At 45.2% G+C, this 24,388-nt stretch overlaps 1 protein-coding gene across 2 annotated transcripts in view; it reads left to right on the forward strand.

The window, feature by feature from the left end:
• Positions 1–12,101, forward strand: part of NSMF (NMDA receptor synaptonuclear signaling and neuronal migration factor) — a 37,283-nt gene extending 25,182 nt beyond the window's left edge. For both annotated transcript variants that reach the window (XM_087704700.1, XM_087704699.1), the window contains 10 exons: positions 496–548; positions 1,545–1,634; positions 2,675–2,796; positions 2,977–3,060; positions 3,733–3,766; positions 5,525–5,595; positions 7,011–7,090; positions 7,181–7,283; positions 9,336–9,411; positions 11,305–12,101. In XM_087704700.1, the coding sequence (XP_087560826.1) occupies positions 496–548; positions 1,545–1,634; positions 2,675–2,796; positions 2,977–3,060; positions 3,733–3,766; positions 5,525–5,595; positions 7,011–7,090; positions 7,181–7,283; positions 9,336–9,411; positions 11,305–11,402 (811 nt within the window). In that variant the 3' untranslated portion in view covers positions 11,403–12,101. The remainder of the gene's footprint in view (positions 1–495; positions 549–1,544; positions 1,635–2,674; positions 2,797–2,976; positions 3,061–3,732; positions 3,767–5,524; positions 5,596–7,010; positions 7,091–7,180; positions 7,284–9,335; positions 9,412–11,304) is intronic.
• Positions 12,102–24,388: the final 12,287 nt, after the last annotated feature.

Consider the following 24,388-nt stretch of genomic DNA (forward strand, 5'->3'; position numbering starts at 1 on the left):
TTGTTGAAAGCCACATTGGTATTTCTATATAGTGTTTCCTTTTTACTCTTCCCCATGTTATCAATAATCCATTCCTTACGCAACCTCGTTGGAAGTATCTTACTTTTACCATACCACATACTGCAGTTTTTTGCGCTGACTTGCCCTGTGCATTTTTGCTTTCCCTAGCCCCACATGTGTCCCTTTTGTGTCTCTCTCTGTGTTTCTTTCTCCACATTCCTCCAAAGGGTGTTTGAGGTTGTATTATGCGCCTTCTTCCATCCGCAGGGACATTCTGGTGAACATTTTCCACCTTGGTTTTCTGAGGTAGTTTGAGAAAGTCTCTGAGGGGTTTTGGGAAGTCAAGGCGAAGACCTCCTGCTTTATCTGATATCTTTCTATCTGCAGCTCCAAGGGATTGGGTGGGTTTGCCAGATCATCCTGGAGATATGGCTGTCTTCCTCTTTGCCCTCAAGACTGATGGCCTTCCATGTTTTTTTTCCCCCCTCCTTTCAGAAACTTCCGGAAACACCTCCGCATGGTAGGGAGCCGTCGCATGAAGGCGCAAAGTAAGTCAGCTGATTGGGCGGGATTGGGAGGGGGCCACGCCGTGCCAAGTTCTCCCAATTCCCAAGCTCTCTCCTTCCCCAACCAGGGTTGAACCTCCTGACCCCCAGTGGTCTCATATGTTATCCTAAAGCCTACCCCCACCCCCAAAGGATGGGGTGCTTGTGCAAAACATCAGGAAGGATCCTGGTTGGGGAAAGGAATTTTTTTTTGGGGGGGGAGGGAAATGTTTTTGTGGCGCCCAATGCGCTTATAGCAAAGATGGTGAGCCAGGGATGAATGTGATTTTAGCATTGTTTTGTCGTAATTAATTTCCTTCTTCTTCCTCCTCCTCCTCCTCATTGTCTATTTTTCCTTCTCCTTTTTCTTATTCTCTTGTCCTCATTGTCTATCTCCTCCTTTTTCTTCTTCTCTTTTCCTCATTGTCTATTTCTCCTTCTCCTTTTTCTTCTTCTCTTTTCCTCATTGTCTATTTCTCCTTCTCCTTTTTCTTCTTCTCTTTTCCTCATTGTCTATCTTCTCCTTCTCCTTTTTCTTCTTCTCTTTTCCTCATTGTCTATCTTCTCCTTTTTCTTCTCTTTTCCTCATTGTCTATTTCTCCTTCTCCTTTTTCTTCTTCTCTTTTCCTCATTGTCTATTTCTCCTTCTCCTTTTTCTTCTTCTCTTTTCCTCATTGTCTATTTCTCCTTCTCCTTTTTCTTCTTCTCTTTTCCTCATTGTCTATCTTCTCCTTTTTCTTCTTCTCTTTTCCTCATTGTCTATCTTCTCCTTTTTCTTCTTCTCTTTTCCTCATTGTCTATCTTCTCCTTCTCCTTTTTCTTCTTCTCCTCCTCTTTTCCTCATTGTCTATCTTCTCTTTCTCCTTTTTCTTCTTCTCTTTTCCTCATTGTCTATCTTCTCCTTCTCCTTTTTCTTCTTCTCCTCCTCTTTTCCTCATTGTCTATCTTCTCCCCCCCTTTTTTTTCCCTTCTCCTTCTCTCCTCCTTTGTCCCTTCCAGCTTTTGCCGAGCGGCGTGAGAGAAGTTTCAGCCGGTCCTGGAGTGACCCAACTCCCATTAAGCCTGAAAACCTCAGTGATTCCCGAGAAAGTACGTTCCTCTTTCTTGAGCATCCAATTCAACTGGAAACAGGTCAAGGAGTGGGGGAAGGAGAGGAGATAAAAATTCCAACCGAAGCCGGTTTGAGCACTGAGGGCGGAGACAGCAAGGGTTGACTTGACCTTGTAGATATTTTTTTAATTTAGTTTGTCAAACATGGACGAGATAACAGGTATAAGTATAAACATGGACATGAACACAGGAAATGAGTACAAATAAACAGGGCAATAGGACAGGGACGGAAGGCACGCTGGTGCGTTTATGCACGCTTCCTTTACGGACCTCTTAGGAATAGGGTGAGGTCCACGGTGGACAGTTTGAGGTTGAAGCTGTGGGGGATTTGAGGATGTAACAACGGAGTCAGGTAGAACATTCCAGGCGTTGACCACTCTGTGTCTGAAGTCGTATTTTCTGCAATCGAGTTTGGACTGGTTTCCCGTGAGTTTGTATCGATTGTTTCCCCCTGTATTATTGCGGTTGAAGCTGAAATAGTCATTGACAGGTAGGACATTGTAGCAGATAATTTTGGATAGGTTTTTCCAAGCCCAAAATTTCAACCCTGGTGGTGTATCTGTTGTCAGCAGAGATGTGGAGGACTCTTCTCGTGAAATACTTCAATTGTATTAATATCCGATATGCAGTGCGGATTCCAGGCAGACGAGCTGTACTCGAGAATTGGTCTAGCAAAGGTTTTGCGATGAATCGTGCGGTCCTTGCAAACTTCCCAATTGGGCCTTCCAACCTCCTCCTCACCAGCTGTGTGTAGTCATGGTTGAACAGTGATCAGAGTGCTTGAGATCCTTCTACTCCACCCTTATTATTCCTAGCCAGGAGCCGCTCGAGAGTCTTGAGGGAAGGATTCAGAGAGACTCTGCAATGCAGGGATTTTGGGACGTGCGGTGGAAGGATCTCCTTATGCTTCATCGTGGAAGGAGGACACGGTCCATGTAGGCTCATCATTCTTAGGAGCATGTGGAAGTTTCTGCACCAGCAGAGATGGCCCTCAGAGCTCTTGCCTTCTTTCTCCCCAGGCCATGAATTCCAGGACTCCTGCTGTGCCGTTGACAAAGACGTTGACTTGAACTGGGAGGCAGAGAAAGAACTGGAAGCAGCCGCCTGCAGCGGGGAGGACTTCGTTCCCCCCAAAATCATGGTAGGAAATCCTTGAGGACCACAAGGAATTCAGGGGCCCATGGGGATGGGGGAAACCAGTCCTGTCCGCCTCTTGCTCATCTTGCCCCCTCCCCAGCTTTCGTAGTTGGAAGGAAAACTCTTTGCCACTTACAATTCTCTTTTTGGTTTTCTATTTTTCTCGTTCCTCCTCTCGCCCCAGCTCATTTCCTCCAAAGTGCCCAAAGCTGAGTATGTTCCAACAATTATCCGTCGTGATGACCCATCGATCATCCCCATTCTCTACGTAAGTCTTGGACTGGAGCGGTGTGGGGGGGGAATGGCCCGCCTGCCTGATTGTCTGTTCTTCTCCTCTTCCTCATTATCCACCCACCCATTTAACTCCTACCTCCTGTCCATCTGTTCATCTGTCCATCCACACATCCCCCACTCATCTCTTGTTCTATCCATCCTTCCATTTCCCATTTTTGTCCATCTCTCCCTCCCTCCCTGCCTCCCTCTCTCTCCATCACCCACTCTTCCTTTCATCCCCTACTTCCTATTCATCCATCCATCCATCCATCCAATTCTATCTATCTATCTATCTATCTATCTATCTATCTATCTATCTATCTATCTATCTATCTATCTATCTATCTATCTCTGTATAATCTCTCTGTCTCTGTCTGTCCATCAATATACCAATCTCTCTCTCTTAATCGATTTATCATCGGTCTTCCTCCCCACTCAGCTATCTTTCTCTGCTCTCTCAGGTCTTCTCTCTATTTTTCCTCCTACCTCTTTCCTATCGTTTCCTCCTTCCTACCTTTTCACAGATCTTCTCTCTCCCCTTTAACTAGAGAGCTCTTCCCTTGAATCCCACCATCCTTCTCTCTCTGCCCCATTGCCCCATCCCCGTTGCTCTTCCTGGACCGCTGCGGCTGAGTCCTCTGATCCTTGCCTCTTTGTTTCTTTTCAGGATCATGAACACGCCACCTTTGATGACATTCTGGGTACGTCAGCTTTGGGGGTCACAAATCAAATGAAGCCATGTTATGAACATTGTGTTAGATGCGGGTCTGGTAGCTTGGCTAAAGATGCTGCTGGTCGGTGTCATAGGGCGGAAGGCTGCAGGCATGTGTGTGAGCGAGCAAAGCGCATGGGTGCATGAGCAAAGCGAGCATGTGTGTACGCCTGCTCACATTTTTGGTGCGTAGCAAACCAGTGGTAAAATTCTGTGAAACCCACCTCTGGAGACCCAATAGATCTTTCAGGATGTAGGAAGTCCAATGTTCACTCCGTTAGTAAACATAGATAGATAGATAGATAGATAGATAGATAGATAGATAGATAGATAGATAGATAGATAGATAGATAGAGGTAGGTAGGTAGGTAGGTAGGTAGGTAGGTAGGTAGGTAGGTAGGTAGGTAGGTAGGGATAGATAGATAGATAGATAGATAGATAGATAGATAGATAGATAGATGATAGATAGATGATAGATAGATGATAGATAGATAGATAGATAGATAGATAGATAGATAGATAGATAGATAGATAGATAGATACTAGGATAGATAGATATGAATGGATAGGTAGGTAGGTAGAATAGATACAAAGATAGATAGATAGAGAGCTAGAGAGAGAGAGAGAGAGAGAGAGAGAGAGAGAGAGAGAGAGAGAGAGAGATGGATAGATATGGATGGATAGGTAGGTAGGTAAGTAGAATAGATAGATAGATAGAGAGAGAGAGAGAGAGATAGACAGGTAGAGAGATAATAGGATGGATAGATATGGATGGATAGGTAGGTAGAATAAATACAAAGATAGCTAGCTAGCTAGATAGGTAGGTAGATAGAAATGTAGATAGATATGTAGATAGATAGATAGATAGATAGATAGATAGATAGATAGATAGATAGATAGATAGATAGATAGATAGATAGATAGAATAGGATGGATGGATAGATATGGATGGATAGGTAGGTAGGTAGAATAGATAGAGAGATAAATAGGTAGAGAATTGGATGGATGGATGGATGAATAGGAAGTAGGGGATGAAAGGAAGAGTGGGTAATGTAGAGCGACGGAGGGAGGGAGAGATGGACAGAGCAAAACTTTAGTATCTAGGAGGAGCAAGGCGAGCTAACCTTAAGCGACCTCCTTCAGCCTCCCCTAAGATGAGCAATTCCTGAGTAGCCAGGAGGCGCCTGGTGGAGAGAATAAGTAGATTGGGTCCCTTGACTTTCCAACTTCTCCCATAACTGATGGAGTTGATGGATGGAGCACAGCTGGCTGGGGGGATTTCTATGAGTTGAAGTCTGGACATCCTCCCGCATCCTCACAGTGGGGGCTGGCCAGAGTTGGGGGCTACCTTCTCAACCTTCCAACTGACCTTCCAGACTTAACCAATACAGCTATTCCTCGACTTACCACCCCAATTGAGCCCGAATTTTCCGCGGCAAAGCGAGACATTTGCTAAGTGAGTTTTGCCCCGTTTTACGACCTTTCTCACCACTGTTGTTAAGCGAATCGCTTGCACTGGAGTCAATAATACGGCCGATGAGGGAATCTGGGGACCACACGACCCCCATAAATTCAGGGTCTGAATTTTGAAGTCTTTTCAGGGCCATTCTATTTTCGAACGGCCACTAAACAAAGCTGTCGTAAGATGAGGAGTCGCTGTATATCCCTCGTTATGCACCTTTGCCTCTAAAGCCATCCTCTCCCTCTGGCTCCAACTGATCACCCTTCCTTCCTCATTTGTCCGCAGAGGAAATTGAAAAAAAACTGAACATCTACCGGAAGGGCTGCAAAATTTGGAAAATGATGATTTTTTGCCAGGTGAGTCAGGGTGTCCTCAACCCCGCCGGTCACCCCCCCACCCCCAAGCATCCACTGCCATGTTTATGGTTTATGGTTTTATTATTTATAGGCCGCCCTTTTCCCTGAGGGGACTCAGGGCGGCTTACAATATATAGGGAGGGGAGTACAAGACAGTAAGACATAAAACAATACATAAGTAAAAATAGTACACAACATTCATCATTCGGGTGGGGGCGGATTACGATCTTTATCCCCAGGCCTGACGGGAAAGCCAGGTCTTGAGGGCTGTGCGGAAGGTCTGGACGGTGGTGAGGGTACGAATCTCCACGGGGAGATCGTTCCAAAGGGTCGGAGCTACTACTGAAAAGGCTCTCCTCCGTGTAATTGCCAGTCGACACTGACTGGCGGATGGAACTCGGAGGAGGCCTAATCTGTGGGATCTAATAGGTCGCGAGGAGGTAATTGGCAGGAGGCGGTCTCTCAAGTACGCAGATCCACTACCATGAAGGGCTTTATGGGTGGTAAGTAGCACCTTGAAGCGCACCCGGAGATCAACAGGTAGCCAGCGCAGCTCGCGGAGGATAGGTGTTATGTGGGCGAACCGAGGTGCACCCACGATCACTCGCGCGGCCGACTTCGGAAAAACTGACTTCGGAAAAACCCACCTTCCCCAGAGGGATGGGGGGATTGACAGTGACTGATGGTTCTCATTAAGGAATCTGCTTCCAACACAATTGCGTTGCGCGCTCTCCGCAAAATGTGTGTTCTCTCTTTTTGCAAATCCCATCTTTACAGATGATAGATTAACAGAGTTGGAAGGGACCTTGTAGGTCATCTAGTCCAACCCCCTCTGCCCGAGCAGGAGGCCCTACACCATTTCTGACAGATGGGCAGTCCAGTCTCTTCTTGAAAGCCTCCAGGGATGAAGCTCCCACAATTTCCGAAGGCAACTTCTGCTCCATTGAATATGGAACAAGAGAGTTGGAAGGGACCTTGTGGGTCATCTGGTTCAACCTGTTGTTAAGTGAGACATTTGTGAAATGAGCTTTGCCCTGTTTTGCAACCTCCCTTGCAAACTCTGGTTAAGGGAATCGCAGCAGTTGATACGTTAGTAACCCGCTTGTGAATTGAATCTGGCTTCCACGTTGATTTTGGTCGTCAGAAGGCTGGCTTTTGGGATAGTCGCTAAATGAGCTGTGGGATATTTTCTCCCATTTAAGGTTGATTATCTTTTTGGTCTTCTAATGTTCCTCTTCTCCTGTGTTGACGTTTCCTGTCATGGTGAGGATTGCATCTGTAGCTTGTCCTACCCTGAATCCATGTTTCTCTAGATGTTCCTGAAGCTCTTCTCTCTCCACCCTGGCAATTTGAGAAGAACTGTTGATGTTCTCCAGGCCTGATTCAGGAGGACCTTCTCTCTTTTCTTCTTGCAGGGAGGTCCGGGCTATTTATACCTCTTGAAGAATAAAGTCGCCACTTTTGCCAAAGTGGAGAAGGAGGAAGACATGATCTAGTGAGTGGAGAACCTCATGAGGCGTTTGCAGTTGGAGATCTTTGGGGAAATGCTTCCATCTCTCAAACGTTCTTCCATCTCATTCTGCAGCTTCTGGAAGCGGTTGGGCCGTCTGATGAGCAAGCTGAACCCGGTCCCGAATGTCATCCACATCATAGGGTGTTACGTCTTGGGGAACCACAATGGTGAGAAGGTAAGTCCTATGAGTAGTTTGTGATTGAGTAGAAGAAAACCTTGCCTCCTGGATGACCCCTCTTTCTGAAAACCTCTTTTATGGCTATGTTAACAAGATAACAGAGTTGGAAGGGACCTTGGAGGCCTTCTAGTCCAACCCCCTGCTCAAGGAGGAACCTCTATACCATTCTGGACAACTAGTTGTCCAATCTCTTCTTAAAAACCTCTAGTGATGGAGCATCCACAACTTCTGGAGGCAACTGATTAATTGCCCTCACTATCAAGAAATTTCTCCTTAATTCCAGGTTGCTTCTCTCCTTGATTAGTTTCCACCCATTGCTTCTTATCCTGCCTTCAGGTGCTTTGGAGAATAGCTTGACTCTCTCTTCTTTGTGGCAGCCTCTCCAATATTGGAATACTGCTATCACATCACCCCTAGTCCTTCTTTTCATTAAACTGGATATACCCAATTTCCGCAACCGTTCTTCATATATTTTAGTCCCCTGCAGGCTAAAACATGTGAAGAATAGTTGAAGAAATTGGGCATGTCTTGATTAATGAAAGCTAACTGGAGTAGGTGCATCTGTCATCTGCACTATAACAGGTCTGGTTTGGCTCTGCAACCCAACAAGACAGACACGGACTTCAACGGATAATCAGCACTGCAGAAAAAACAATGGCTGCCAACCTGCCTTCCATTGAGGACCTGTAACACTGCATAAGTAAAAAAGAGGGCTGTGAAAATATCTACAGACCCCTCGCATCCTGGACATCAATGGTTTCAACTCCTACCCTCAAAACGACACTATAGAGCACTGCACACCAGAACAACTACACACAAGGACAGTTTCCCCCCGAATGCCATCACTCTGCTAAACAAATAATTCCCTCACCACTGTCAAATTATTTACTGACTGCATTATTCTTCTCTTCCTTCCTAGTCCCTATCTCCTCCCACTTATGGTTATAATCATGTTGCTTGTATCTTTACAATGTATATTGTTTTATTTGTTTCCTAGTATATTTTATTGCTTATTAGTAACCTATGACTATCACTAAGTGTTGTATCTCATGATTCTTGATTAATGTATTCTATTGTATTTTTTTTCATGTACACTGAGAGTATACGCATCAAAGACAAATTCCTTGTGTGTCCAATCATACTTGGCCAATAAATCTAATCTATTCCTATTCTCTATTCATTCCATATTCTACTCTACTCTTCTCTACTCTACTCTAATTAATCTATTCCTATTCCCATTCCTATTCTATTCTCTATTCATTCCATATTCTATTCTACTCTACTCTATTCCTATTCTATTCTCTATTCTTCCATATTCTACTCTACTCTACTCTACTCCTATTCTATTCTCTATTCATTCCATATTCTACTCTACTCTACTCTTCTCTACTCTACTCTACTCTACTCTACTCTACTCTACTCCACTCTAATTAATCTATTCCTATTCCCATTCCTATTCTATTCTCTATTCATTCCATATTCTATTCTACTCTACTCTATTCCTATTCTATTCTCTATTCTTCCATATTCTACTCTACTCTACTCTACTCTACTCCTATTCTATTCTCTATTCATTCCATATTCTACTCTACTCTTCTCTACTCTACTCTACTCTACTCTACTCTACTCTACTCTACTCTACTCCACTCTAATTAATCTATTCCTATTCCCATTCCTATTCTATTCTCTATTCATTCCATATTCTATTCTATTCTACTCTACTCTACTCTAGTCTAGTCTGCTCTATTCTACTCTATTCTAATCTATTCCTATTCTATTCTCTATTCATTCCATATTCTATTCTATTCTATTCTCTATTCATTTCATATTCTATTCTGTTCTGTTCTATTCTATTTTATATTCTCTTCTCTTCTATTCAATATTCTCTTCTCTTCTATTGTACATACTCAACAGGTTTAAGAGTTTATGGTTAAGTTGTCCCAATAATGATGTTGGAATTGACTGCCAAGCCCTGTAGTCTTCTATCCAATCATTTGTTGCCCACCTAAGGTGGCCTTTCAAATCACCTTGGGCTTCTTTGCTTTCCAGCTGTTCCAAAACCTAAAGAATCTCATGAGCCCTTGTTCTGTGACCTTTGAATCTCCTCTTGAACTTTCAGCTCAAGGTAAATGCGACAACTCATCCCCCTTTCCTAAGCCTGTGAAAATACACCACAGTTGATTGGCAGAGGTAGAATAAGCACAGGTAGTCCTCAATTTAGAAGCCCAATCAAAACCAGAATTTTTTTTATTACTAAGCGAGGTTGGTTTGCTTAGGGTGGTTAAGGAAATCATGCCTGATTTACAGCCTCTTCATGTCCCCCCCAATCCGTCCTTAAGCAAATCGTAGCTGTTGTGAAGTGAATCACATGGGCCTTAAGCCAATCAGGATCCACCAATTGACTTTGCTTATCGGGAGCCAGTTGAGAAGGTCGCAAATGATGAATCACATGATCCTGTGGTGCTGCCATCATCATCAACACAGGCTGATCCCATGACAGACAGACAGACAGACAGATGATAGAGAGAAATGATGGATGGATGGGTGGGTGGGTGGGTGGGTGGGTGGGTGGGTGGGTGGGTAGGTAGGTAGGTAGGTAGGTAGGTAGGTAGGTAGATGAATAGATGAATAGATGATAGAGATGATGGATGGATGGATAGATGGATAGATAGATAGATGATAGAAATGATGGACGGATGGATAGATGATAGAGATAGAGATGATGGATGGATGGATAGATGGATGGATAGATAGATAGATGATAGAGAGAAATGATGAATGGATGGATAGATGATAGAGATAGAGATGATGGATGGATAGATGGATGGATAGATAGATAGATAGATAGATAGATAGATAGATAGATAGATAGATAGATAGATAGATAGATAGATGATAGAGATAGAGATGATAGATGGATGGATAGATGGATGGATGGATGGATAGATAGATGTTAGAAATGATGGATGGATGGATGGATGGATAGATAATGATGGATGGATGGATGAATATATAGATAGATGATAAAGAAAAATGATGGACGGATGGATAGATGGATAGATGATAGAGATAGAGATGATGGATGGATAAATGGATGGATGGATGGATGGATGGATGGATGGATAGATAGATAATGATGGATGGATAGATAAATGATAGAAATGATTTTCATTTCATTTCATTTCCCTTTATTTGTATGCCGCCCTTTTCCCTGGGGGGACTCAGGGCGGCTCACAGTTCAAAAAGGGGGGGGGGGGAGGACAAACAATTTTCCGACATGAAGACAGTACAACATATTAAAAGAAAACACAACAGTCACACAATTCGGGTGGGGTTAGAATCTTAACCCCAGGCCAGCCTGGATAGCCAGATCTTTAAAGCAGCGCGGAAGGACTGGAGGGTGGTGAGGGTCCGAATCTCCACGGGGAGTTCGTTCCAGAGGGTCAGAGCAGCCACCGAGAAGGCTCTCCTCCGGGTAGTTGCCAGTCTGCACTGGCTGGAAGATGGTATTCGGAGGAGGCCTAATCGATGCGATTGTATCGGTCTAGTGGAGGTAATTGGCAGTAGGCAGTCTCTCAAGTACCCAGGTCCACTACCATGAAGGGCTTTATAGGTGATAAGTAGCACCTTGAAGCGCACCCGGAGATCAACAGGCAGCCAGTGCAGCTCGCAGAGGATAGGTGTTACGTGGGCGAAGCGAGGCGCACCCACGATCGCTCGCGCGGCCGCATTCTGGACTAGCTGAAGTCACCAAATGCTCTTCAAGGGCAGCCCCATGTAGAGCACATTGCAGTATTGGATGGATAGATAGATAGATAATGATGGATGGATGGATGAATATATAGATAGATAGATGATGGATGGATGGATGAAAAGAGACAGACAGACAGACAGACAGACAGATAGATGGCAGATAGACATTCAGGTGGCCCATCCAAGGAAGACAATCCTAATGTCTTCTTCTAACAGGTCTAGATTCCAGACATCTGACTTGACTTCCCCTCCTTTCCCCTGGCAGGAAAGGAAATGATTGAGACTTATTTCGACTTCCGTCTCTACCGAGTCTGGAAAACCCGCCAGCATTCCAAGCTGTTCGATTACGACGACATTTTATGAGGGCCACCAGGACGGGGGCCACCAGGAATCTCCACGGGTATCCCGAGCAGGCGGGCGTCGCCAAGAGCGGGAGATCTTTTTCACGGTTGGCGAGGAGGCCCAGAGAGGCTCCCAAGAAGCCAGTAGAGGGCCTTCAAGAAGTCCGCCGGGCAACTTGAGGCACGAGTTGGATGGAGCACGGCGGATGGGGGTGGGCGAGGTGGCATGTCTTCAGGGACCGAGGTGGTTTCAGATGGCAAGACGCCCAACGCCATGACAGGTTCTTCTCCGAAGACATTTGAAGCTCAGGTTTCCTACAACCGATCATCTCGTTTATCTCTACTTCGTTGTCATGAAGGGCGAAGAAGGACTTCTCTGGTCCAGCGCTTGGAGAGGATTGATCAAACCCTTCGGTGGGTTTGAAGAAAGCCAGACCTCAGAAAAAGTCTCATCCATTTTAAGAACATGTGTGAATTCTCTCTCTCACACACAAACACACACCCATACAACCCATACACATCTACAGAAGTGCAATTTTCTTTCTTTCTTTCTTTCTTACAAACAAAGAGGAAATATTTAATCAACTGTTGCCGTACCGCGCACACCGATGTCTGGTAGATGAGATATTATTATTTTTTTGAGTCTGCTCGATATTGAATATATTCGACATCGTAATATATCTGTCTCTCCATATCTATATTTATATCTATGGGTAGCTAGAGATGACCTCTGTCCAAATTCTTTCTGCGACTAGCTGCAAAGCTGTCGAATCCTTCACTTTGGATTCCAGCAAAACTCTGGAGGGACACTTCAACTGTAGAAAGTCCCTTTAAAGGACAAGACCTCATTTTTATTTTTTATTTTCAATTTAAGGAGCAGCTTCCTTAATATAGTTGGGCAAAAAAACAAACAAAAAAAAAACCCGGAGTTTTTTTCCAGCTGTTATCTGCTGATAGGGCCGAGGTGGACCTCGGTCAATTTATAGATATATAGATATATAAATAGATATAAATATAAATAGTTTGCAGATTAGAAAACCAATAGCCATGTTTAAAAGATTGTCTCACCGCAGTTCATTTTGGGAGGGGAGTTGGTTAGTTTTTGGGATCCGTGGACTGCCATGATGAGCTGGTGAATATCTACATGTAGCAGAGGGTGGAGATGATAGACTTAATACTCGATTTTCTGTAGCATTGAATCTTTCAAAGACCAGGGATCCACTCCACCCTCTCTTTCTGCTTGATCCCAGAGGGAGAGAAAAAAAAATCTGGGCCTAAACCTCATGCGGGTGACCGTACATTGAAACAATCCAGATTTCGCTTTGGGAAGAAAGGGTTGGGAATGGTTGGGAAAGGAACGATTTGGCTTTGGGACATGGGACAGAGCAGGGATGGTGGGGAGTGGGGGGTTGAGGAGCTAAGAAATGGGGTTTTTCCTCTGGAGAGGCGGTGATTCCCCTCCCTCCCCAGGGTTGTATTTGGGGGTCTCCAGCAGGGATGAATTGCTGAATGGTCTCCATCCGTCTGAAGCTGCGAAGAAAGTGGGGGGGAAAGGAAGTAAGAGTATTTTCTAAATTATTTCTTTTGGTTGTACGTTATTGGCGCGTTGAAAGCCTTCAACAAAGGTGCTTTTTCAAGAGGCAAATAGACTTGGTGGTTTTTTTTATTTCTTGAAGATGTTTTGCTTCTCCTCTGAGAAGCTTCTTCGGTTCTCGCAACCGGATGAGAAGCGAAACGTCTTCGAACTCCAGTTGCCTCTTGAAAAAAGCACCTTTGGGACAACCATGACCTGGATGATTGAGGATCTCCGTAGACAATGCATTCCACACTATTTCCCCCTCTATTGTTCCTTTTTTTTGGGGGGGGGGAGGGTACCATGGTGGCTGGCATTTAAATCTTCATCACGTCCTCCAACAACAGTTCAAAGAGATTTAATCAGTTTGCACAGGCGATGTTGCAAGAGAACAGGGTTAAAATTCAACCCCCAGCCTTCTCTCTTCTTCTTTTAAATTCTGAATTTCCTTGTTTTTAATTCGGAAAGGCGTGCCCTCGCCCTCCCCAAATGCAGAGAAACGCGCAATAATTTTTCCTTTCTTCCTGATGGATCTAAATCAGTGGTGGGATTCAGATGGTTCGCACCTAATCGGGAGAACCGGTTGGTAACTTTCTAAGTAGTTCAGAGAACCGGTTGTTGGAAGAAATCTCCTTTTGTTTTTCCCCACTTTACAGAGCTAATCCTGTAAGGAAGGCAGGAAGGAAACATTCTGGTGTTGTTTCTAGCCTCATCTTTATTGACCTGCTTACAGAAACTGCCTCTCCGGTTAACCCTTATGACATTGTAACAGCTAAGGCGAAACATCCATCAATGTGAGTGACCTTGAGTTGGCCACGCCCACCCAGTCACATGACCACCGAGCCCCACCTACCCAAGATGGTCATTAGGGCAGAGAACCGGTTGTTAAATTATTTGAATCCCACCACTGATCTAAATATGGAACTGATGCCGCCTGAAAATAAAATTATCGAGGGAACCTTTTGACAGAACCAACATATTCTCCGTTGGACGATTTAACGATTTATTCCTTGCTCCAGCTTTCTGTGACCGGGTTGGTTGGTTTTGCTAACTGTGAAATCAGGAGAGCGGGGAAAAAAATGCGTACAAAGCTGTGATTTCTTGACCTTTTTCTTGTTAAGGGATTATATGGGGGTTTTTTTGTGCACAGGTGTGCCTCTCTCTTTGTGTGCCTATCACACCTCTAGGGTGCAAAACCACCGCAGCAATTTATCCGCGAAGAATTTTATTTTATTTATTCCGATTTTCGTTTAGCAAGCTGTGTTTTTTTTTTTTTTTACGTGCACACCTGCTTCATATAAACCGTGTTTCTCCCGAAAATAGGACTGGGTTTTATATTAATTTTTTTCCCTCCAAAAGATGCATTAGGGGTTGTTTTTCTGGTTAGGTCTTATTTGGGGGGAATACGGGATTAAATGCATCCATTTGGCTGACGATCTTAAGTGGGGCTTATTCTTGGAGGAGGGCTTGTATTATGAGCATCCTGAAAAATCTCGTTAGGGTTTGTTTTCCAGTTAGGGAAACACCTGCTCCAATGGGCAGTATGATGGCTTGGACCAAGCCATGATTTGGTAGATTACACAGCCGATATGTAGGATGGCAGTCCGAGCTCCCTATCTAGGGCAGAATAAACCAGTGTGTCATCCGTAGGCATGTCAGAAATCATCACAGCAGTTCACCCCAAAGATCTCTTGAGGCAGGCATTCCTTTGGACGAGTCTCCCCCTAAACTGGTCTTGAACGAGGAGGCTCCTTTCCCAGGCACCAAGTCCATCCGTACAGAGAGTCCTCAGCGTAAGACCACCGTTGAGCCCAAAATATGTCTGCGGCTAAGCGAGACGAGTTGTTAAGTGAATTTCCCCCCCCCCCCCCATCGTTTCACGAGCTTCCTTGTCCTGGCCGTTTAAGTGGATCACTGCAGCTCTTCAGTGGGTAACCCAATTTTAAGTGAAATTCCCCATGGACTTTGCTTGTCAAAAGGTCTGTGTGACCTTGGGCCGACACGACTGTCATAAATAGGAACCAGTTTCCAAGCATCTGAATTTGGATCTGGTGACTGCAATTGTCAGCGTGAAAAATGGACGGAAGTCACTTGTTTTTCCAGGGGTGTTGCAACTTTGGATGGTCACTAAAAAGACTGTTGTATGTTGAGGACTATCTACATTTCTCTCCATCCCAGCCATTATCAGTCTCCCCCCCCCTGACACTAAGTTTATCAATCTCTTCCCACCTCCCAAATCTCAGGAATGAGTCTATGGATATCCCCTCTCCTCACCAGGAACCATCAATCAATATCTCTTCCCCCAGGTCCCAAGTCTTTAGAATAACAGAGTTGGAAGGGACCTTGGAGGTCTTCTAGTCCAACCCCCTGCTCAGGCAGGAAACCCTACACCACTTCAGACAAAGGGTTATCCAACATCTTCTTAAAAACCTCCAGTGTTGGAGCATTCACAATTTCTGGAGGCAAGTTGTTCCACTGATTCATTGTTCTCAAAGTCAGAAAATTTCTCCTCAGTTCTAGGTTGCTTCTCTCCTTGATTAGTTTCCACCCATCGCTTCTTGTCCTGCCTTCGGGTGCTTTGGAGAATAGCTTGACTGCATCTTCTTTGTGGCAGCCCCTCAAATATTGGAAGACTGCTATCATGTCTCCCCTAGTCCTTTTTTTCATCAAACTAGACGTACCCAGTTCCTGCAACCGTTCTTCAGATGTTTTATGCCTATCAATATCTCCCCCCCTCTTCTCCCCGAGTTTTAAAATCTATTATTTACAACTTCTTTTTTGCAACGTCTTCTGACATTTCTACATGTCCTCGATTCTCCCAGGAACTTAAACCAGAGGGGGGGAAAAAGAAGAAGAAATAAACCTAATTGCTCCTTCCCCACCTTTAAATCATCAGTCTTGAGAAAAGAAAAGAAAATGATTGATTTTCTTCGGCCTTTCTTCTGCCACTTATGAGCTGCTGCTAACAAGTCTTTCCTTAAGTTGTAAGCCAAAACCAATTCTTCCACCATTTGTTTCTTGTCCTGCCCTCTGGTGCTTTGGAGAAGAAAAGAAGGACCTTGTCAAGGACAGAAGCAACCTGAAATGAAGGGGAAACTTCCTAACAGTGAGAACCAGTGGAACAGCTTGCCACCAGAAGTTAGGGGTGCTCTCCATCACTAGGTTTAGGTTTAGGTTTATTAGATTTATATGCCGCCCTTCTCCCAAGGACTCAGGGCGGCGTACAACATTAAAAGAAACACATAATACAATTTTTTTTAAAAAAAATTAAATAGAATATCCCAAACAAACCCAATTAGAATTGACAATAACATTTTTTTTAAAAAAAATTCAAATTAAAATTAATAATGTTTTGTTTTGTTCAGGCCAGGCCGGCTTGCTGGAAAAGCCAACTTTTTAAGCACATCGGAAGGACCGGAGGTCGGGGATTATGCAAAGCTCCGGGGGCAGCTCATTCCAGAGGGAAGGTGCTCCCACCGAGAAGGCTCTCCCCCTGGGGGTCGCTAGCCGACACTGTCTGGCCGACGGCACCCTGAGGAGGCCAACTCTGTGGGATCGCACTGGACGGTGGGAGGCTACCGGTGGCAGTAGGTGGTCTCGCAGGTACCCTGGGCCTAAGCCATGGAGCGCTTTAAAGGTCATAATTAGTACCTTGAATCGCACCCGGAAGACAACCGGCAACCAGTGCAGGCCGCCTAAAAGGGGTGTAACATGGGAGCATCTAGGTGCCCCCATGATAACCCGCGCAGCCGCATTCTGGACCAGTTGAAGCCTCCGGGTGCTCTTCAAGGGCAGCCCCAGGTAGAGAGCGTTACAGTAGTCCAGGCGAGAAAGGACTAGGGGCTTTTTAGGCGGAGACTGGACAGCACCCTTGTCTGAAATGGTTTAGGGTCTCCAGCTTGAGCAGAGGACTGGACTAGAACACCTCCAAGGTCCCTCCCTTCTGGCTCTCATTAAGCCGAATCAATCTTTAGCAGGAGGGATTTTTAAGATTTCAACACGATCGGCTTGCGATCCTTGGGGGGAGGGGGAGCGTTTGGTGATGCTTGGAAACATTTGAGAGTGTAGCTTATTTATGCTGAGGGTGTGGCATCCTCCCTTTGATCCCTTCTGTCCAATGTGGACTGACAAACCCGGATGTGAAAATAATAAGTCAATAGGGAAAAAAAAAAGGAGATGTGATGCGTTCATTGTTTTCTGTCTGGGCAGAATATATTTTTTATTTCCTTAGTTCCAAGGCCATTAACTGAGTGGGCCGAGGAACAGCTGCAACAGAACGGTTTCTCTCTTTAGTAGTCTCTCTCTCTCTCTCTCTTCTATGCCTGATGAGTAAAACCTTTCTGGTACGTTTGAACTGATCATTAATTATTGTTATTTTTTAAATTCAGGCACGGCCTGATGCTGAAATCTAAGGGCTTTTACAAAAAGCAACTGTGTGTATGAGGTTTCCAAGAGGAAACGAATCCTTCAAATATAATTCAGGGCAAGATTTCCTAAGCGTGCGAGACAGAAAAAACAATTCTATCTGGTGTGAATTAGCATCCTTCTGGATAATCAAACTTGCTCTTAGATTCTCTTATTTTCAGCTAGAGAAAGCTAGGGGAGCGGGCAAGTTTGGTTTCAGACATGTCTTCTTCTAAGTAGGGCTGTTTAAGGGCATGCTTTTATCTCCTGGTGCGTGGCGACATCGTCGCGATGTTGTCCAAGGTTTGGCAGAGCAGAAGACACGCCGGAGCAGGGACGTATCTTCACCCCAACACCATCTTCCAAGTGGTAGCACCTAGCCAAACTTGCTCGATCTCCAAACGTTGGTCCTACTTGGATGAGAGAGATTGTAGGTTAGGAAGTGAGGACGCCTCTTTTCCAGCAGGTCCCAGATCCCCTGTAAACCTGGTTGCTCCGTTAAAGCTATTGTGTGAACTTGGGGCAGCCGCCAAAGTCTTGTAGCTTTCGGCTCTTGGGGATTCACCATATCCATGAGGTCAGCTGCCTCTTCTATTTTCCAGTGAGTCAGCTACTCAGTCCAGCCTCTTCCATGGCTTGGACAAGTCAGGTTTTTCGCTGACCTAGTTGCCTTAGAAGCAACACCTCTGACTGAGGTGGGAAAATGAAGCCCACGTTCTCCACTCCTGGTCCTGAGCAAAAATCTTCTAGTAACTTAACTGGCTTTTCTTGGTGCAAAATCTCATTAGCTCTCAAAGTGCTGGGCTGTCAGAATACAGCAGACAAAGCTAAGGGGGCGGAGTTAAGCATGTCATCAGCTGAGAGGCGTTACATTGCAACAAGTGGCCCAGCCCCTCGGGAATTCCGTCGCCCCTGATCTGGCGCCGATTGAGTGTTGAACTTCACTTGGCCAGATTCTTGTGGATAGGTTTGAATGAATCTTCTATGCTGCAACCTAATGGAGGATTGGATTCTTTGGGGCCTGATGTGAATTCAGTCAACTGAGGTTGAGCATTAAAATTGTGCTAGGGAGCTCAGTGGCTAAGACGCTGGAGCTTGTCGATTAGGAAGGTCGGCCGTTCAGCGGTTCGAATCCCTAGAGCTGCCGAACGGAGGGAGCTCCCGTTACTTGTCTAGCAGTTCGAAAGCACGTTAAAAAGTGCAAGTAGAAAAATAGGGACCGCCTTTGGTGGGAAGGTAAAAGAGTTCCGTGCGCCTTTGGTGTTGTGTCATGCCGGCCACATGACCACAGAGACGTCTCCGGACAGCGACGGCTCTCCGGCTTTGAAACAGAGATGAGCACCGCCCCCTAGAGTCGGGAAGGACTAGCCCAGATGTGCGAGGGGAATCTTTACCTTTTAAGGCTCAATGGAATTCACAGGGAGCTGGGTTTGGATTGCTTGTGGCAATGTAATGATTCTAAGCTGATGACGCACTTAATTCCCTCTCTCTAGTTCAGCCTGCTCTTCTCCTACAAGGCAAATTGATCGCCATGTTACTAGAGACCAGGGATTCAAAAGGCAGCCTTGACCCATCAGGAATTGTGCTTCTTCCTTGCACTATTACTTTACAGCCTACAACTGAGAGATAAATTCATGCCTAAATGTAGGGCATCATCTGGAATGACAGGCGCCATCTGGCCCTTAACCCTGGGAGAGAGGCCCCTTGCGAAATCCCTTGCTGTACGCTGAACCTTCCAATGCTGTGTAGGATCACTATGTTATGTGTAAACAACGCGGGATAGGAAGAGGCGAGGTGTCCCTACCTACACCAAAGCTTCTCGTGACAGACTGCGAGTATTGCGATCTTGTCTGAAGGCATCGCAGGAGTTTACAAGACCTAGTCTATAGCAATAAACATTGGGGAACTAGGAGGTCGATGCTCTATTTCTCCACAGTCATCTGGTCTCCAGAGGGCAAGTTTGTTTTGTAACCAGGGTTTGATGTCTTACAATCCTGGTTCTGAGGTGACCCTCCCCGAGATAAGGACTACATAGAGACTGGGTGCCATTGAAATGTGCAGATATTTGAAGTTAGGGCAGAAACAAGGTTAAATTTTGGCCCGCTAATCTATCTTAAAAGGGCTGCAGTGGCTCAGGGGCTAAGACGCTGAGCTTGTCGATCCGAAAGTTCGGCAGTTTGGCGGTTCGAATCCCCAGCGCCGCGTAACGGAGTGAGCTCCCCTGACTTGTCCCAGCTTCTGCCAACCTAGCAGTTCGGAAGCACATTAAAAAATGCAAGTAGAAAAATAGGAACCACCTTTGGTGGGAAGGGAACAGCTCTCCGTGCGCCTTCGGCGTTGAGTCGTGCCGGCCATGTGACTATGGAGACGTCTTTGGACAGCACTGGCTCTTTGGCTTTGAAATGGAGATGAGCAGCGCCCCCTAGAGTTCAGGAAGACTAGGGGAACCTTTATCTTTAATGAACAGTGTGCTTGCATATTCACAGAAAACCCTAGGTTCAAATCCTCACACAGCCATGAAAATCACGGGGTGACCTTAAGTCAGTCACTCTCCCTCAGCCTGCCTACCTCACAGGGTTGTTGTGAGGACGAAAGGGTGTGAAGAGTAGGGAAAGAGCCGCGAGTTCTTTGCCATTTCCGGACGAAGGAGAAAAGAATGGAACTGTCATTTTATTGGGGTAATAAATGAAAGACTGTACAGATTTTTTTTTTTTAAAAAAAGACTTTCTCGTATCCAACCTGGAAGACACCCGTGATGGGGAAGGTATCCCTGCAAAGATGGACATGCCAAAGGAACCAACTCTCACATGTGGTGGAAGTTCCACCTGTTTGAAACCGGCATTTCGGCTTCCGGAGAGACCAGCTGCCTACTGGAGAGGCGGCTCGCCTTTTCCCCGGTACAAGAACAGCCATATGCGTGATTCCCCCCGCCCCCTCCCAAATTCTCTTCTTCAAAGAGCGACCGCTGACATTTGGATACGGCCGGAAGTCCTATGAACTGAAGAAATATTTTGCTGAATGACATTGCTAAAGAGCAACCAGACCCGCGCATAACGTCTCGTGACTTCTCGTAGGTCTTATATAAGGAGCCCTCGATATCTCGAATCCTTGGGAAGATCCAGCATCGTGGTTCTTAAACTGGCTCAACCTTCTTTAGTGTCCTTAACGAAGAGTAACTCTCTTGGTTCATGGTCAGGGGGACATTTTTTGGGCCTGCCTGTTCAAGCTAGATTTGCTTCTCCCTGGCGGTTTCCTAGAACCAAGTGGAAGTTTCTAGCTTTTAAGACATGATTTAATAAAAAGAAACCTTGACGATGACGATAGCCTTCGTCTTTTTCTCTCCCTGAACTCCTTCCTTGTCTCCTATTATTCTGACCTAGGCTTCCCAAGAGCATGAAACAAACTCCTGGTCCTGCCAAAAAAACCTTTTATTAATTGGCTGTGAATTCTGCTCATTCCCATCCAGCAAAGTCTTTCAAAGGAGGATTTACGGTCACAGATCTTATCTGGCTTGGAGAGCTGCCAGGCCGATACCTGCAGAACTTGGCAAGGAGAGAGAGTCACAAACCAATTAATGGTCTCCTGCAAACTCCACTCCCCTTTCGCTCCTCTTTTATTTCCTCTGGGAGGGACCATTCATTGTCCACCTGTGGCCTTACTCCCAAGCCAACCCCTGTTCTGTAGCTGTTCCCTTCATCTGGCAACTCTGTGCATACGCATACTGGGAACAGGCTCCAGCTGTTGGTCTGCCCCACTGATGTCTGACTCTGAAAGCAGCTGATAACTGTCAGATGGCCCTGGCCTCCTCTCTGCCTCCGACACAGAGTCCTCATCTGACCCGTCCCCAGACTCCAGGACTGGCCCATCTTCCTCCCCAACCTCCTCACTGTCTGAATCTGCTGCCAGCTCTGCTGGCCACTGGGAAACTTTACCATCTTTGGAGTGTCTACAGGGTGGTCACAGCGAGGCTGGATGGAGCTGTGGGAAAAGGAGGGGGAGTAAAGATAGTGGGGGAGCATGTAGTCAAAATACCATTCTTTCATCTGGGAACCAAGGATGTTCTCACCAATACCTGGAGAGGAGGGGAGGGAATATTCCAGGATGGGAGGAGGAACCTGATTGGGGCATGTGATAGCACTTAGCAATATCCCTTCGACTTATATACAGCTCCACAGTGCTTTTACAGCCCTCTCTTAGTGGTTTACAGAGTCAGCCTCTGTCTCTCCTTATTATAGGATAGAAGGGAGTAGGGATTTGTGGAGAGGTGGAGGAGGAGGAATAAGAAGAAGTGGAGGAGGGGGAAGAGGAGGAGGAAGAAGGGGGAGGAGGAGAAAGAGGAGGAGGAGGAGGAGGAGAAAGAGGAGGAAGAAGAAGAGAAGGAGGAAGGAGAAGGAGGAGAAAGAGGAAAAAGGAGAAGGAGGAGGAGAAAGAAGAGGAAGGGGAAGGAAGAAGGACAAGGAGGAGAAAGAGGAGGAGGACTGTGGAGTCCTTGGTGCTCTCTGAGTTCGGTGGCTTTCTTGGAGACATTTCATTACCCAACTAGGTAACATCATCAGTGCTAAAAGCAAGTGGGGTTTGCATGCACTGTGTGTAAACAGAGAGCAAACCCCACTCCTTTCTAGCACTGATGATGTTACCTAGTTTGGCTCATGAAATGTCTCTGCAAGAAAACCAAGACATGCTCAGAGAGCACCCAGGACCCCACAGTTCAATCCCGAGCTACAAATGTTCTTTTTACAGCTACTTTTGTTTTACTCGTTTGCCGTCTCGAAGTCGTTCCCGGAGGATACGTAAGCCTTGCAAGATAGTAGAAGTGAGCCAGGTCATTTCAGCCCTAGGTCTTCATACCTGAATGGAAGTCCTAAAAACATTGCAGAGGTCTTAAGAACGTAGCAGGCCCCAGGATGGGATTTTATGAGAAAGCTGCCTCAACTTACGGAGGCTGAATATGGGCGCAGTGGGGGAAAGCGGCAAAAGAAGACGACGACCCAGGCCAAGGGAACGGATTTTCTGCTGTTGTACAGGTTGTCAAAGGATGACCTTGGCTTTTTAGAAAGGAATGTTGTTATGGCTACATAGCGTCTAACTCCATACAATCCTCCCCTCCTATTTTCCCACATTAGAAAATGCATAGCAGAATAATAGAAAGTGTGCCAGGCCTACCTGTTGAAAGGCTGCCTGTATAAGATGCCGTTTCTTGCGAGAGTCAGACAACGAGGAAACTTGCAAAAAAAAAATAGAAATAAAAACGAGCCAAGTGAAGGGAGACTATCAGGAAAGGACACCGCTGGTTTCGTTCTCCACCTTCTTTTGGCTATCAGGAAGAATCAGACACGAGTTTCTTTTTTTTCTTTTTTTTAAATTCTCCTCCACCCTCTTATCTGGCTGTCAGGAAAAGTCAAACATAAGTCATTTTCTTCTCCGCCCTCTTATCAGCCGGCTCTTGATACCTTTGTCTGAATTCACTGAAGCGACAGGACTCCCACGCCCCCACGCCGGGTGCCAAGTGTCAAAAAAGAATCCCGCAAATGCCGGTTGGCAGGATGACGTGGCATACAGCACCCTGTCTGACGAAGCTTGCCTTTCGGAAAATGCCTGTGTGTCTGGGTGTCCATCAAGCCAACATTCCTTGCGTGCCATGCTCGGGATGCCCGTGGGAATCAGTGCCATGGAGGCTTCTAGATATCTTCATAAACGACTTAGAGGAGGGAATAGGAGGGGGAACTGACCAAACTTGCAGATGAGGCTAAGCTGGCAGGAATAGCCAACCCCTGAGAAGGGAGGCTCGAGATCCAGAAGGATCTTGACAGGCTTGAACCCTGGGCCGTAAATGGAATTCAAGGTAGAGAAACGAAATTCAATGTAGAGAAAAGTAAAGGCCTACACTTAGGCAAGAAACCCCAAATGCACATATATAAACTGGGTAATAGCAGTGACTGTGAGAGGGATAGAATAGAATAAGAATAAGGATAGGATAGGATAGAATAGGAACAGAGTGGAATATAGAACAGAACAGAACAGAACAGAATAGAATAAAATAGAATAAAATAAGAACAGAGTGGAATATAGAATAGAATAGAACAGAATAGAACAGAATAGGAACAGAGTGGAATATAGAATAGAATAGAATAGAATAGGAACAGAGTGGATTATAAAATAGAATAGAATAGAATAAGAACAGAGTGGAATATAGAATAGAATAGAATAGAATAGAATAGAATAGAATAGGAACAGAGTGGAATATAGAATAGAATAGAACAGAATAGAACAGAATAGAACAGAATAGAACAGAATAGGAACAGAGTGGATTATAAAATAGAATAGAATAGAATAAGAACAGAGTGGAATATAGAATAGAATAGAATAGGAACAGAGTGGAATATAGAATAGAATAGAACAGAATAGAACAGAATAGAACAGAATAGGAACAGAGTGGAATATAGAATAGAATAGAATAGGAACAGAGTGGATTATAAAATAGAATAGAATAAGAACAGAGTGGAATATAGAATAGAATAGAATGGACATTGGAAAGGACTTTGGAGGTCTTCTAGTCCAACACACTGCTCAGGCAGGAAACCCTACACCACTTCAGACAAATGTTATCCAACATCTTCTTAAAGACTTCCAGTGTTGGGGCATTCACAACTTCTGGAGGCAAGCCGTTCCACTGGTTAATTGTTCTAACTGTCAGGAAATTCCTCCTTAGTTCTAAGTTGCTTCTCTGCTTGATTAGTTTCCACCCATTGCTTCTTGTTCCGCCCTCAGGTGCCTTGGAGAATAGTTTGACTGCATCTTCTTTGTGGCAACCCCTGAGATATTGGAAGGCTGCTATCATGTCTCCCCTAGTCCTTCTTTTCATTAAACGAGACATATCCATTTCCTGGATCTTGGAATCTTAGTGGACAACCAGCTAAATATGAGCTACCAGTGTGTGGTGGCAAGCAAAAAAGCCAACACAATCCTAAATTGCATTAACAGAGATCAAGTGAGGTACTAATACCACTCTATAAAGCCCTAGTAAAACCACA

This window comes from Thamnophis sirtalis, unplaced genomic scaffold, assembly GCF_051295495.1.
Source record: "Thamnophis sirtalis isolate CommonGarterSnake01/CBP01778 unplaced genomic scaffold, rThaSir2_p1.2 scaffold_2, whole genome shotgun sequence".
Classification (NCBI taxonomy): domain Eukaryota; kingdom Metazoa; phylum Chordata; class Lepidosauria; order Squamata; family Natricidae; genus Thamnophis; species Thamnophis sirtalis.